Here is a 15,861-nt window from a genome sequence, read left to right as displayed (position 1 = left end):
GTGGTGTGAACCTTTTTATAAGTAATCCCTGGTAGTATTTTAGGTAATATAAATGCAGTACAAAGTATTTTCTAAATATTCTGGAAGGGGTTCCAAGGTTTAACTGCTTTGCAATAACTTTACAAGTGTGAAATTGAATAGCTCGACTTCACTGCCAAACTATATAAAGAGATTTGCTGGCAAATACATTGCATCTGCTGCATTTTTTGTGCATATGACCATGCTGTATTGTAGAAAATGTATTGCTTTACCTGCTGTCTTGTTAAATCTAAACTAGTTGTTTAGCTGCATATTTATTAAGTAGTACCACTTTTCAAAGTGGGTTTTCATTTAGCTTTATGAATGTGCTAAAAAAAAATTCATACAGGGTACCCAATCATGTGCAAAATAGTTTAAAAAAAAACAGGATTTCTGCTTGTACATAATTTGATATCTAAAATCAGCATAGAAAATGTGTCAAATTGACTAAACAAAGTGAATATGTTCTACCACTTTAGTAAATCAGCCATGGGATGTCAAAGGCAGTGAATCATAATAACAGCCAGACAACTAGCTTAACTTTCTTTTAAAGTACAGTAAAACCATTGCATCGGGTTTTGCTACTTTATACCTCTTCTATGATCTAAAAGTGATTAAAAAAAAACACTGGAACTCTTGGCTTCTCTCAGCTCTGTGTGCCCTTCACATTCTGCTGCTTGCAATGTGGGGAGATGCAAGGGAAATTTGCACAAGCAGCGATTTGACTAGCATTTCTTATATCAACTTATAAGATACAGCTTTAGAGTATGCAACACTGGAAAAATGCACCATCAGCTGCCTGAAGCAACACCATGGTTTTTATGTAATTCATGTGCATGCACCAAGATTTTCAACTCTAATATTCTGGTCTAAATAAAACTGAAAAAATGAGTATCAAGCCTGTCAATTCCTCACTTTATTAATGACAAATCTTGACAAAGTTGTGCTGATGTTATAGCTAGAACCTGCAAATAAAAAGAGATAGCATTTTCACCTTTCAGCTCCTAAATGGATTGTGTAACACTAAAAGTGTCCAAATTGAAAGTTGGAAGCGTGTGATTTCACAACAATACGTTGGCTCTCACAACCTTTTTATATGCATTGTGCAACCTGCCAACCATAATTGCTTTTATTGCAGCATCAGTTCTCAGAAATTCGAATCCAACCACTCTACCAAATCTTTGTGGGAATTCTGTACAGGTGCTTGTAACTCACTAGGTAGGAGAGGGGTCTCTTTTTCTTGGAAATGTGCTCAATAAATTCAACCACAAAAATGAAAAATGTATTCATACCTTCCATTTTCAATTGGATCAACATCCATCTGTTATAACAGATATAACGGAAATGTTATGCTATACACCTATTTTGTCATTGCTCTAAGGATGGGATGTGGAACAAAGATTGTACTCATAAAAAACCTATTTGGAATCATAGCCCATTGTTTGTACATTTATTTTTAGACCAATATTTTATTTTTGGAAAAAACTTTTGATTGAGAATACTATTTTTAGGAGGATGTAATGTTCGGGGTTGTGCTTATCAAATTTGCGCATTATGGCACACACTTGCCAAAAAAACCCTTCCAGTATTACAACAGCCTCAGTGTCCCTCCATAATGTTCCATGATGGTCATTGTCATATTTGCTGAATTTATTTCTGCATATGAAGTCTTTTGCTATCCCCACTGGTTGGGTGGGTGATGATGTAGATTCCCCACATGCACACAGAAGGTATTTGATCTTGTCATGAATCCATGTTGAGCCTGTACAATGAGCTGTTCAAGTGCTGCTCAGTATTCAAAAAAAAGTCCTAACAGGGAGGATGAAGGATCTATGACAGAAGAAACACCATAGTCCATTCTACCTAAAAAAAGGCTGTCTTTTGGAACTTTTTTTTGCTTAGATCAATAAAAAAAAGTATTAGATTGATAAAAACAGTACCGTAAAACCAAGATGAAACACAATAATCATTTTACAATGTTTTGTACTCCAAGTATTTCCAAAACTTACCTGATTTTGACTTTAAGAGTATCTGGACAACCCGGCCATCGTTAATCACTTCACAGTCGCGACAGACAACATAATTTGGAGATAGTTTGACTTCCAGTAAGGAGGGATCATATAAGGCTTCTCTTGAATTTATATTAATTGGAGATTGGTATTGTCCATTAGCTTCTGGGTAAAGTAAACCCCACTCAACACCTACAAAAAAAACCCCCAAAGATGGTAAACCTAATTTATGTTGTACTACAGTTAACAGTTGAAGGACAAATATATTAGCTCAGTATATTATTTTAAATATTTTTTTTTATTTAAAAAAAAAAAGATATGAAAAATTAGATTTAGCGTCAATTTCATTCCTGGTAACACTGGTGTTCAGGTCAAAATAAATTAGGTAAATCCTATTAACATTACTATGAATAAGTAATATTTCTTTCCCCCCTTTCTGGGACACCTTTACATGAGTTCACAGTGAAACAGGTAACTAAAATCTCCACAAACACAACAATAATGGGTGGAGGCCTAGAGTAACATACATACAATGCCATCAATGTGAAAACAAACGAGTTGTATATTTGTTACTTGGCAGTCCAAAAGAGACAACTACCATACATGCTTTAACCTCCTGGGCGTTACACTGATGTCTAGATTTCTGTACCAAAAGCGTTACACTGTTTTTCATTAAATTTTTTTTTTTACATTTTAGACCTGTAAGTTACAGAAATATGTCCGAATAGGGGTCTAGTAGATATAATGAATATAAAAAATGTTTGAAACACACAATCATGTAAAAAAAAAAATGTACTTTAATAAAATCCTATCCTATTTTTTTTGCATATAAATTTTTGTTTATATTGTGGGCTTGTAATTCTTAGGATTAACTCCCGGGTATGATAATTATATTTATTTATTATATTAAAATCATAAATTATAATATAATACATAAATATAAATAATAATTTAAAACAATAATGAAATAAAAGACAACAATGTAATCTAAAAATAAAATTAAAAATGTACTTTTATTTTTATTTCATGTTGTGTGGTGTTTTTGTACTGTAAAAACCATTTAAAACCAGATTACATTGTACTCTGCTTTTAAATTACCCTCCCTGACACACCCCCATACATCACCAATCACATCACTGGAAGATGACTCATCCTCCGGGTGATGTGAGGGGGGGGATTTCCCTGCGTGCCTTACACAGAGACACAGGCACAGGCTGGAAGCTGCTCGGAGAGATGCACAGTACAATGCAGGATTTCTGCATTGTACTATACATCTCACTACAAATGCCAGCAATAGGAAATGCGGACACTGGGTGAGTATTTCCTTTCAGTTGTAATCCGATTGTCATACAATGTATGACAATCGGATTGCAACATAACATTTGTTTACATTTAACCACCTGGTGACAAAAACTCGGGGTTAACGAAAATTGCAAAAGTTTTTAGCCCGAGCATGCTCGGGCTTAACGGCAAGGTGGTTAAAGTCTGACAGGTTTTTCATAAATTATACTTTTTTCTTGAAATAATCATTTCAAACACATTTTTGTTTTTCATTTCTTAGTAATGGTAGAAAAATGGTATGTGAGTTGTAAAGAAAAGCATGTAAAACAGGAACAGGTAGTTTGGAGACTAAGTACAAATTTAAACACCTGCTTAACGGTAATATTATGCATTTAGCACATTCAAAGAAAGTAATAGTTAATGCTGGTTAATGCTGCAGTAATAGCATACAATTAGAAACTGTCATATGTTTCCTCCTTAATCCCCTAACTGTAATTGCTGCCTCATCGCCAGATGCAGAGACATAATTATGTGCTTTGGAGTAAAACTGTCAGTGGACTTTTAAACAATGATAACATTCTAATTTTTAGATTATATTTTCAGCCATACACTTACCTTTATTTTATTTTCTTGTAATGAATATTATTGTACCACATTCATTGTGAATTACATTGTATTGCACTGAAGAATAATTTGGTATTTTATTGCTAAAGCTCACAGAATCTCGCTAATAATAATAATAAAGCATAAAGCATTAGGGCCAATGCCAAGGGCCAAACAGTGAAAAGTATGTCATTACCTCTTTTCTGGTAATGCTTGTCTATCTTATTCTAAAGGGGGAATCTCATGTGACATCCTACACTGCTTTTTATACATATATGTATTGTAGGTTCTAACCTCAGCGTAGTGCTCTCTCTGCTCGTTGTCTTGCGGGGGATGGGGCGCACTCATCTCCTATGTTCCTCTATCAGGAATGTGCTGCCAGAAGAGGGAGCTGCTCCCGGCCCACCTTGTACTATGAGATAATCCCAGCAGCAGCGTAAGAGCTGTGTCTGTGTCCATGCTGCTGTCATTATCCCTATGTATAAATCCTAGAAGTTCACAAAACTTTAGGGCGGCATTCAGGTTGGCAATAAGGTTGCGATGTGGTTACCCCTTCCTCATGCCATAGAACCCTGGCTCGGTGGAGACGCTCACTGCCGCTTGCAGTCAAATCTGCAAATGTTGCAGAGCAAACGGACTGAGCAGCTGGCGAGCTGCCTCTTACACATAGCTGGACGCTTAGCTTCTGTGACGCTCAATGTCTCTGGAACAGATGCATGTTGGCAACTGGAAATGTGGAAGCCAGTAGGAAATGCATTTTGTCCCCCCCTTACCTATTAAAATTTTATACCTATCATATCATACCTTTCACACAAAGCTATCCCCTTACTCTCTATGAAACCCAATTACTCTTTAAGAAAGGGAAATGTAACTGCAAGTGCAGAACCCTTGTGGCTAACTCCCCATTAAATCTTCCCATTAAAATCATTAAAATACATTGCAGCACCCTCACAAGATGCAAAAAACTCTACCTGCAATACCATGCTACCCTGTCACACGAAGCTGGCCACTTACCTTCTGTGAACCCCAAGTTCTCTTGTAGAGAAGTAGAGAACAGTAGAGAAAGGGATATGTAGAAGTTGCGGTTCTTGTAGCTCCCCCCTCCCACACACACACAAACACGGTAACATTTTATCACTACTACCCTACCATGGTGCCCTGTCACAATTACATTTCCGCTTACGTTCTTTGAATCCCAAACTCTCCAGAAAGGGGAGCTGTAAGTATAATAAAATGTAGGATGAGTGTGGGACTCTTGTGGCTAACTCCCCCTAAATTTAGATTGGTGCAGCACCATAACAAGATAAGAAAAACTATACCTATCATGCCATGCTACCCTGTCACAAATAGCTGACCACTTACCTTCTGTGAACCCCTAATTTCTCAGGAACGGGGAGATGTAGTAAACTGAAGATGTAGTAGTAGGAACATGTACCCCTTGGCTATCTGTCGCATGAAATGAATTTCTCTGGAAGTATCCATTGCAGAGATTCTTGTCATGTCTTTTATTTGGTGTAATGGTCACTAGAAACATTTCAATACATTCATTTTATTTTTAAAAGGAAAACTTCTAGTTTTAAACATGCATCTTTATTGTTTGTTTGCATTGTGGCCCGCAAGTTTTATCTCAATGTCAACAGCAGCCCTAGGATGAAAAAAGGTTGGGCACCACTGCTCTATGAGATTTAGATCTGGATTCATTGCTGGCCATTTCAAGACTCTCAAGTGCTTAGTCTTAACCTCCCTAGCGGTAAACCCAAGTGTGACTCGGAGTAGAAAAAAGTTGCTGAAAGCGGTAACCCCGAGTCACACTCAGGGTAGGTAGACCTATGGGGCAGATAGTAAATAGAGCTTTACCTGATCTGCCGGCGTCCTGCGTTGTCCATTGCTGCAATCCCTGTCTTCTTTCTTCTTCCTCCGGCGTCTTTTGCACACAATGAGTCACCAGGGGAGTTCCCGGTGATGTCGGTGCGTGTGTACCTTGCCGGCAGGGCGGAGCTTGAAGTTTAATATCCATTTGTATTGCATTCAATACAAAATAACTGTACTGAACGCAATACATTGGATTTTTATATGTAAAAGCACTACATTGTTTTCCAGGAACATTTATTTTACAGTATATATAATAGTATAATATTTATTTTTTTATTTTAAATATATATATATATATTTATTTATTAATTTATTTTTTTACATGATTTTGTGTTTCAAACTTCATTTACTTATACTAATATATTATACTGTAAAATACATTTTCATGAAAAACAATGTACCGATTTTAGACATATAAAACCGGAGAGAAATGAACCGCTAGGGAGGGTTAACCATTCCTGGCTGCTTTTTGAAGTATACTTTGGGTCATTGTACTACTGTAGAAATAGATAGATAGATAGATAGATAGATAGATAGATAGATAGATAGATAGATAGATAGATAGATAGAGCTCTACACTTGCTGCAAATTGTACGTTTACAATGGTTCATATACAGGACAGACAGATAAGCCAACGCTTCATAACACCCTGTCACATTTCTGAAAGAGAAGATAGATGCAGATTACTACATTATGTGCATATTTCTTTGTGACCTTTGTTTATTTAAAAGGAGGTGCTGATAGTAGCTATGAAGTAGCCTGTGAAGCAGACCACATTCAACAGTAAATAATTAACAGGCCCACTGATTCCATGGAGAGTAACATATAAATAAATCACTGGCATTGCTTTAGCTGTTGATAAGATTATCTGCTAAGTGTTACACTGTATACTAACATATTTTTGTGTTTATCTTCATTCCCTGGAATTAATTCAGAGTGTGAAAACTGTCACTTCACAGGGAACAGTTAAATTTCATTTTAGTAGTAACGAAAAAATTTAATCTCCAAGGCCAGTGCCTAGCGAGTAAATATTTGTTGCTGGATCTATTAATTTCAAGTAAACACATGAGAATGAAATTAGGGCAACATATGTCAGCAATTCTTGACCACCTGTCCGGCTGCTGGAGACAGACAACATCATCGATCTAGTCCCCAATACCATAGACAAGGATTATAATATCAAGATTCATATAACTGATGTTTAAAAGCAATGGCTCTTCCAACATTGATTTTAGTGCTGCCTACAATTTCCATTACCTAAGCAAGAATGAGGATTGTCAGGGCATTTCATCCATGTTTGTGTTCACTGCTCTAAATGCGGATGATGATTTTAGGTTATTTGGTAGCTGACATTTTAAATATCTGCAATACTAATTAGCATGATTTTGTTGAACAGTACAGAAAACTACTCAACCAACAGTTGAAAAGGAATAGGTTATTTTTATGCTGAATTCACCTTTAATCTAGAGATACCGGTATTCCTGCAGTACGTTTTATGCCACAAGACGTTCCTAGTCTGATGCACACTATTATTTAACCTACTTTCTGTGAGCCTGGATTGACCTGGACCAGTCTCCACCTATGCCTGGACCTTGTAATGAGAAGTAGAACAGTGATGAGCCTTTCTTTTTCCTGTGTTTTTGGCATGTCTCTTATCATCACATAATTTGTTTATCTCCTTGTACTGCTTCTAAAGCTATGTACACAAGTCAAATTTTTCTTGCCCGATAATCGGCTCAGGGCCTATATCCGGCGAGAATCTGGCGTGTGTACAGCCTGCGTCGTTCATCGTCCGTGGATCCGTCCTGGCAGATCCACGGACGATGAACAACGAGCGATCCTAATGCAAGGGAAGGGGGAGAGCGCGCAGCAGGGTGCCACTCTGTCACTCTCCCCTCTCCATAGAGCAGAACGGTGCTATATGTACAGCACCGTTCATGCATCGTGCGGTTCTTATTGTTGGAAAGGATCGTGAAAGGTCCTTTCCATCGACAAGAATTGCACGTGTGTATGCGGCTTTACGCTCAACCACCAACCCTGCTGAGCAGAGATTACAGGAGTCTAATGCCAGGTCAGATTCAGGTTTTACACTGCTTTTATTAAAAAATATAGTACATCCAATGATGCTGTGAATACCTGAGTTTATTCAGCTTTAGGCCAAGTCATTGGGTCCATTTCTGACTAGACTTCAGGCATTGATTTCTCTAACTTAGAGTGGATTTGTAAGCATTAGCAGCAAGAGAGTTAAGAAGGGACAGATTTTATTAAGGAACTTTTTTTAGTGGCAATCATTTTATTACCTAAAGTATATATATCTCAAAATAATAATGCCTGTTATTAAAGATAAAATAAAGTCTAGTAAAGCTCTATGTATCAAAAATAACTGAATATTTTTACACAAAAAACTTTTTCATGCTTTGTTGTATCTCAGTATAGTGATTTATTTCCTAACAGTCTTGCTGCACTTTGTTTTACTTTCACTTGTAGACTTGCAGAACATTGTACCCAGAGATGATATGTCTGACATCATCTGCATGTCATTCTATTGCTGTGAGTCCTGTGCCAGAATTGGATACAGAGATTCATATCTGTTTTGTCAGCTGGTGACCTTGTTCTGCATAATTCTTATGGGTGTTGTAACCCACTCAGTGACTACTGGCCAACCAATGTGAGTTTTGAATATTGCACCTCCTTTGCCCTCCTGTCCTACCTACCAAGTAAAGCACTGGAAACCTAGGGCCCTTAAGTTTTAGGAACTATAGGTCCTACTTAGCAGGGGTCCAAGTTCCCCTGTTAACCAAGTGCTGCTACAATGATGAATGTTATGACTTTGAGGTTAGGAGTCAACTTCCTATCTCCTAAAAAACACCATTGCAATAGTACCACCTCATTGCAGGCCGACCCCCTTGCATTGGACTCACTCTAATGATGGCTACATGGTGTTTTCTCAGTGTGGTTTATCTGAGGGTGACATTGGTACATCATACCTATTAAAAGTGTGTTGGAATTGCAAGAAACACTGGAGATCAGTGGTGCTTTTCATACTCTCTGATCACCACTTTTACACTGATTTAAAGCCATAACAAAAGTAAATGGAACAAGTACACCACTGTGCCAACCAGTTAATCCATTCAAATAAATAGAAATTCTGACTGTCACTTTAATGTACCACGGGATCTCCAATTTTTTTTAATCATGTGGATGAACAGTACAACCTGATGCTGCTGCTTTATTGGCAACAAGTAAATTATGAGTAGGTATTAGATTAGCAATCTACGTTTGCATGGGATTTTAAAGATGGTAAAGATGGAACCATCTCGCACTGTTCACTCAATTACCAGAAGAAAAATGGCCGCCCTTAGCTGAAAATACTTTACTACAGCTTTGCTACAGAAACCAAGCTTCTCACAGGCACAGATTTGCTTTATATACTGTTTATATGTACCATTTACTGAATGGGTTTGTATGTCTTCCTGTATCAACAAGGGAATCCTTTCTTAACATAAAAGCACACTGGTGGATTGGTTGGCTATCACCCAATCTGTCCCTAGTGTATGTAGAAGTGTGTTAGGGATAAAAGATCCTTGAGACATCCTTCGGGGGACAGTGAGTGACAAAAATAAAGTGCTGCATTATAAGTTGGCACAATATAATTACTGTATACAATGAATAGTAAGCTATCCATTGTTAGGCTGGTGTTTAACAAAACAGGAATGTACTGGCATCAATAAAATAATACACATTTTTTCACATATGGATCACTCTACAAATAGTGTATATATTTGATTCAAGTCTTTCATAGCTTTTTAAGCACTTCTGCAGCACTTTACAGTGCAAATACCATTGGGGTCAGTGGCTTCTCTAAATATAGCTTACCATTTAACATTCCTATTACAGTCATACAGAAACACAGATACACTATTGCAAATTTGGGTGAAAATTGACTACTCACTAATATATTTTAGGATTGTGGAAGGAAACCACATCTTCCAGTGGTAACCCATAAAAACCTGGGAAGAACATACAAACTCCATGCAGGCAATATCCCAATCCAATCTTACCCAAAGCTGCAAGGCAAAATGTAATCCAGCCATTTTCTTTTCTACTCAATACTACACACACACATTATTTGTATATTTAGCTGTTCATGGATATCCTTCCTTAATAATTACTCAGCTCATGTTATGTTACTGCAACAATAATCCAAACATGAAAAACTGAATTATTGCTCACAAAAGGGGTCATGCTGTTGAGTTTCATTTTATTGTATCTACAGAAAGAAACTCTTGTGTATACCGGTAAAACACAAAATAATGTAGCAGATGAACACTGCGTAACAATAGCGTGCATTCTTATGAAAACCTTTCCAGAATTCTGCTGCACAATAAAATACTATTTAAAAGGAAAAGTGGCACAACAGGTTCCTTAACTCTTTCATTGCTTATACGCCAAAGAGTTAAGTAAATACTTGGATTCTGTTTCCGCTGGTATTTACTAAAGTGAGAGCATAGGAAACTGCAACATAAAAGAGTCTTTTATTTGCAAACATTGGTTTAACTCTAAATGGTTACAAAATGGTAAAATAAAAGTACATTTGTGTGTGGCACTTGGCATCAGAGTAGGATACAAACTTTTCTGTGAATCTGTTCCGCAGGGATGTGCATAGAAAAGGAAAAGTAACAGATTTTAACAGTTTAGGTAATTACTGACCTTCCACATAGCCCCACTCTTGCTTTTCCTTGTCTGCTTGCAGTTCAGAGCTGTCTATATACTGCCGGTCAGCCATCTATGTCCTCTCTCTGCTCTTGGGATGGAAGAGTATAGTGAGTTGCAGAGTTTAGTTGTGAGTGTGACAGGACATGCTGTGCTGTATTCACACTCTTCTTTGCATAGCCACTGGGAGCTGTCACTCCTAGCTGTGCAGTGGAGGGGAGGAGGTAGGGCTCCTAATCACTGCAATTATGTGATGAACAGAACCACTAAATACTAGTCTGAAACTTCTACCAGGCAGATTTGTAGGAGATTGCCTGGAGATGTCTTTTGGTAGGTGGTGCCAGAGAGGGACTTGGCTGCAGAAACACAGATGATCTGTATTCAGGAAGGTCCTGGATCTTTGGCACTATACAAAATGTGTCACTGCCAAGAGAGATGAAGATTTCCTACTTAAAGAGGACATAGCCTGTTCTTTTAAAAAGGAATACCTCTAATTAAAAAAAATTACAGTATCAGATTTTTTATGCAGGTGAAACTTTACCTCTTTTTTTGCTATTAAAATTTCTGCCTGCTTTTCAGCATTTTTTATGTAAGTGTACACCACATTATGCATGTGCAGCTCATTTTATCAGTGTACAGTCTCGGCCAGATTTTGTACAGTGGTTTAAAGCAGCAGTGATTGCTCCTATTGGTTTATGGTGTCAGTGGCAGTGCCTTCCTCTGACAACCACGAGCAAGTGAGAGCACTAACCACTGCATTCACGCTGCCTGTCAGCATCTCATCATGGATGTCTGACCAATTTTTGAAGCTCAATCTGGACAAAACTGAACTCATCATCATCCCCCCCTCAAACTCCAAATCTCCCCCTGACATACATGTAACCGTTAACAACACTGTTATTCATCCCTCCCCTCAGGCACGTTGTCTCGGTATCACCTTTAATTCTGCCCTCTCATTTACCCCCCATATTCAGAACATTTCCAGGTCCTTTCACTTTCACCTACGCAACATCTTCAAAATCCGCCCCTACCTGTCCCCTGAGACCACCAAACTCCTTGTACACGCTCTTATCATTTCTCGTCTGGACTACTCTAACCTCCTCCTCTCTGGTATTCCACTAACCCGACTCTCCCCTCTACAATCTATTATGAATGCTGCAGCCAGACTCATCCATCCTTCCCACCGCTCCTCTTCTGCTGCATCTCTTTGCAGATCTCTACTCTGGCTTCCATTTCACCTTGGAATCAAATTCAAGCTCCTGTGCTTTGCCTTCAAATCCCTCCACAGTTATTGTCCCACTTACATTTCTGACCTGGTAAAAAAAATACTCCACTAGCCGCTCTCTTCGCTCCTCCAATTATTATTATTATTATTATTATTATTATTATTATTAATAAACAGGATTTTTTATAGCGCCAACATATTATGCAGAGCTGTACAATAAATAGACCTACTAATGACTTCCTCACTCATAACCACATCACACACATGGATACAAGACTTCTCTAGAGCTGCCCCAACTCTCTGGAATGGTCTTCCTCGTCCTATTCGGCTTGCTCCTACTTTCTGCTCATTTGAAAGAGCGCTCAAAACCTATTTTTTCAAACTTGCCACTCATCCTCTTCTGTTTTTTGAAACCATCACTACTTCCCACCACTACATATCTCCCATCCTATTGTATGTGAAATTCCCCCACCTACTAGATTGTAAGCTCTTCGGGGCAGGGTCCTCTCCTCCTGTATCACTGTCTGTATTAGTCTGTCATTTGCAACCCCTATTTAATGTACAGCACTGCGTAATATGTTGGCGCTATATAAATCCTGTTTATTAATAATAATAATAATTCCTTGATACAGCCCATTGTTTAGAGTTATTAGGAGCAGGAAAGAGCTGGTTAGGAATGTACACAGCAGGTGAAACCTAAGGGATAACAAATCTTATTTATCTTGCCAACTTTGACCTACCTTGCCTCTGTTTGACCGAACATCCCTCAAACCAAACTGAGCTCTGTTCCAACATGTTTATTCCTTGACCTCTGTAATTTCAGGTTGTACGGAAAAAGGTAGGTGCAGGTTTGCGGGATCACACAGGTTCACTGATGAATGTGTATCTTCCCCAGCTTTGGAAAGATTTATTAAATAAGACCCATTGGTACACTTTCACCAGTGAAGCTGGGTGATCCAGCAAACCTGGAATAGATCTGGTCCAGGATTCAAAACATTTGCTAGCAAATAGCCAATTACTTTGAAGTAATCTATTTCAGGATTGCTGGATCACGCAGCCTCACTGTTGAAAATGTATTCTCTCCAGCCTTGAAGAGCTTTGATAAATTAGGCACATTATGCAACATCTCCCTACCTAGGACACTGACAACTTTAAAGCAATTTTTTAGTTAGAAAGGGTTTGCAAAAGGGGTACATTTTGCATGTGGTTGTGTGAATGTGGAGTCTTCACGTCTCGCTGAAATTATGTTGAAATGTAATATGTTGGTATCTGGATTTTCAATTGGTCTGTTAAATTGTCTTTTACCTTTTACTCTTTTATAAGTGAATTTGAGAGTTTTAGGTTTTATGATAAAACAAATTAAGTGACACATTTTGGCATTTGTACATTTTTAAATGTGCAAAATATGCTGTGTTTAACCATCCTCAACTAAAATATTATACATCCTAACCCCAATAGTCTATGCTGGGTAATCCCCGTGAGTAGGGGGAAGAAGGTAGTCATGATAGTCATTTTTTATTGGTATCTGTGTGTAGATATCTACAACTGTGATGACAGGTGAAAATATGGCCACTAATAATAATGAGAAATTCCTCTGACTTTTGGAGATTTTCTCCAACTTTTTATTGAGCCTTTGGAACAGAAGTTGAAGGTAAATTTGCCTAATGTTTCACATACTGCAAAAAAACAATCTGTCAGTACTTTCACACTGTCTCACTCATTCAAATCACTCTGGGTTAACAACCAAGTATAAATACAGTTTTTATTTCCATAAATTCATTACCATGCTTACCACTGAACCTTTATTATTTACTAAGAGTTACTCTCTGTTACATAAACACAGCCAGGACACAGTACAAAACATGGATCTTTTTTGATGTATCAGGTTTTAATAACTCCAAGCATATAACTGGTATCATAAACATTATTTTCCAAAGTAATACAAGTTCTCTTTTTTGGAGCTCTAGTTAAGCACTTATACTTCTAAAGCTTAATTGCCCCCCTTGGCAGGTAAGCATACCATTTCTACTCAAATTGCATAACATTTTTAAAAAATGTTTATTTAAAGAAAGAGAAAGATGACTGCATTGATTTTTTTAAAGAATATTTACCTTGTAATTCCTGATTAATCACTTCTGGCACCGTTTCCTATGGGTTAGTGGAGGTGCCATGTAAGTAATTTTTTGATAGCTTTGTGAGACTGATGTTTAGGTGAGGGAGAAAACTTTATATTTATTCTGCTCCTCCCCAGTCATTGCAAGAATAAAAAGAATATAAACCACATATGCCTGGGATTCTGAGATGGAAGTGATCTAACGTCCTTGCCCAGTCCAACTCTTCTGCCAGTACATGCTATGGCAAATTTAGTAAAAAAAATGTTGGGATAGAAAGTTGAGATTGATTAAAAAAACAATGTCTCCAATAGTCATCTCAGTTTCATATTACTGTATAGGAAGAGTATTGAAAAAGTTGGAAGAAATATTTTCAAATATTAAGGGCATGGTAGGTCCAAATAAATAGCAGTAATGTGAATGATAAAATAATATTTTACCATGGGGAAGAATGGACATAGTCTATTTAGGCAGTGGTGATCCTATCTCTATGGGAAGCAAAAATAACTCCCAAAAGAAAAAGACACAACTTGTTTCTCTGTCCCAACATTAGACGCTGATAAAAATGAACTTGTTTAAATCCTATTCATACAATGAAAAATGTGTTGTCTCACTAAGGGGTCTATATACAAAATATATAATAATAATATATAATTATACAAAAGGGATTTAGACATTCCCTCATACATTCCCTCAGGGGAATTGATTCTGTTTTATAAATAGAGCCCAAAGTTTCTGTGATTGTTGGGGGTGCTATCCACTAAATATGACAGGTAAGGCATACCATTGATTTGTAAATGACCCCTATACAGCAGAGTTTGTGTAAGTGTTTATGTTTCCCACACACAGGTTATACTATTTATTGTATTACTAATTCTCTCATAAGTGGTTAAATATCAGTGGAGCATAAAAATATATCAGCATCCACAAAAAATGGTTGCTTTTGTAACTTGATTGGTCACCTTTTGGAAGAAATGTAATCAGAAACAGAATATTATACATATAACCTTTAAGACCTCAGCATGATCTGTTGTGCCATCAAACATTTTTACAGTACTTACTGTACATTCTCCAAAAAATTAGACTTCAAGCAGTGATGCATTTAACTCCGCTTACATGTCTTATCATGCACGGTATGTTATATTAAAAACTAACCAGAAGACTAACCAGAAATCAACCCCCTATCTGATACACCTGTAGATAAGAAAGTAATATAGTTCTAGTGTTATAAATGTCTCAAAATTCTTGCAAAATAATCCCAGAAGGGCTCACAAATTACAGCTTCATCTACAGTAAACCATCTACAGTAAACTAATAAGCAGACCTTTAACACCTTTATAATTCAAATGTCCCTTTTCACAAAGCCAATACACCAGGATAAGTATTCTTATAGTCAAAAAGCCTAAAGTCTTATGATGTCCAGATAAAAAAAGTCCTAACAAGTAAGATACCAAATGTACTTTTCTTCTTTATATTTTGGCAGCAAAATCTCAATAGTAGGAGAATGGAAAACATTTAAACCATTCCTCTCCCAAAGCAAACAAAACAAAAAGACTTTTGGATAATATACAATATTTATTAATGGCACATAAGAAATTTGCTAGCATAATTACAAGACAAGAAACAGCAGTTGGAGAGCACCTGGGACCCACGGAGCCAATACATATGCCAAATATAATGGTAAGGCACTTTTCCCACAACTCTTTCACTCTTTTTCCCCTTCATCCCATTCTTCCTAATCATGTATTTCGTCTTCTTTCACATGCACACAGAATGCAACTTTGGAAGACAGATCTATGTGATAAGCAAAATAATGACTCTCTGACTGTACTCCAACTTTATTAAAATGTCAATAAAATTTATTGAATGTAAAAAAAAATTACTTTCAAGGATAGGCAATTAGAGAGCACATTGCAAGTCCCAGAAGATAGCATGATGGCACCAGTCCTGGCCTGCAGCTGACAGTTAGGAATTCAGAATAGGAAAAGCTACGATGGTTAGCAGATTACTTGCTATAGTAATGGCCACT

The 15,861-nt window shown here is 37.2% G+C and overlaps 1 protein-coding gene across 2 annotated transcripts in view; it reads right to left on the bottom strand.

The window, feature by feature from the left end:
- The window catches only part of CA8 (carbonic anhydrase 8), a 44,206-nt gene extending 33,381 nt beyond the window's left edge, over positions 1-10,825 (bottom strand). Inside the window, exons 1-2 of one of the 2 annotated variants that reach the window (XM_072411148.1) lie at positions 10,494-10,820; positions 2,028-2,219 (exon numbers count right to left, since the gene is read on the bottom strand). In XM_072411148.1, coding sequence (XP_072267249.1) covers positions 2,028-2,219; positions 10,494-10,569 — 268 coding nt within the window. In that variant the 5' untranslated portion in view covers positions 10,570-10,820. Of the gene's footprint in view, positions 1-2,027; positions 2,220-10,493 lie in introns of both variants that reach the window. The other variant, XM_072411149.1, reaches the window with a different exon arrangement.
- Between the last annotated feature and the right edge of the window lie 5,036 nt (positions 10,826-15,861).

This window comes from Pyxicephalus adspersus, chromosome 5 (assembly GCF_032062135.1).
Source record: "Pyxicephalus adspersus chromosome 5, UCB_Pads_2.0, whole genome shotgun sequence".
NCBI classification, from domain to species: domain Eukaryota; kingdom Metazoa; phylum Chordata; class Amphibia; order Anura; family Pyxicephalidae; genus Pyxicephalus; species Pyxicephalus adspersus.
This window is presented reverse-complemented; position numbering and strand designations above follow the sequence as displayed.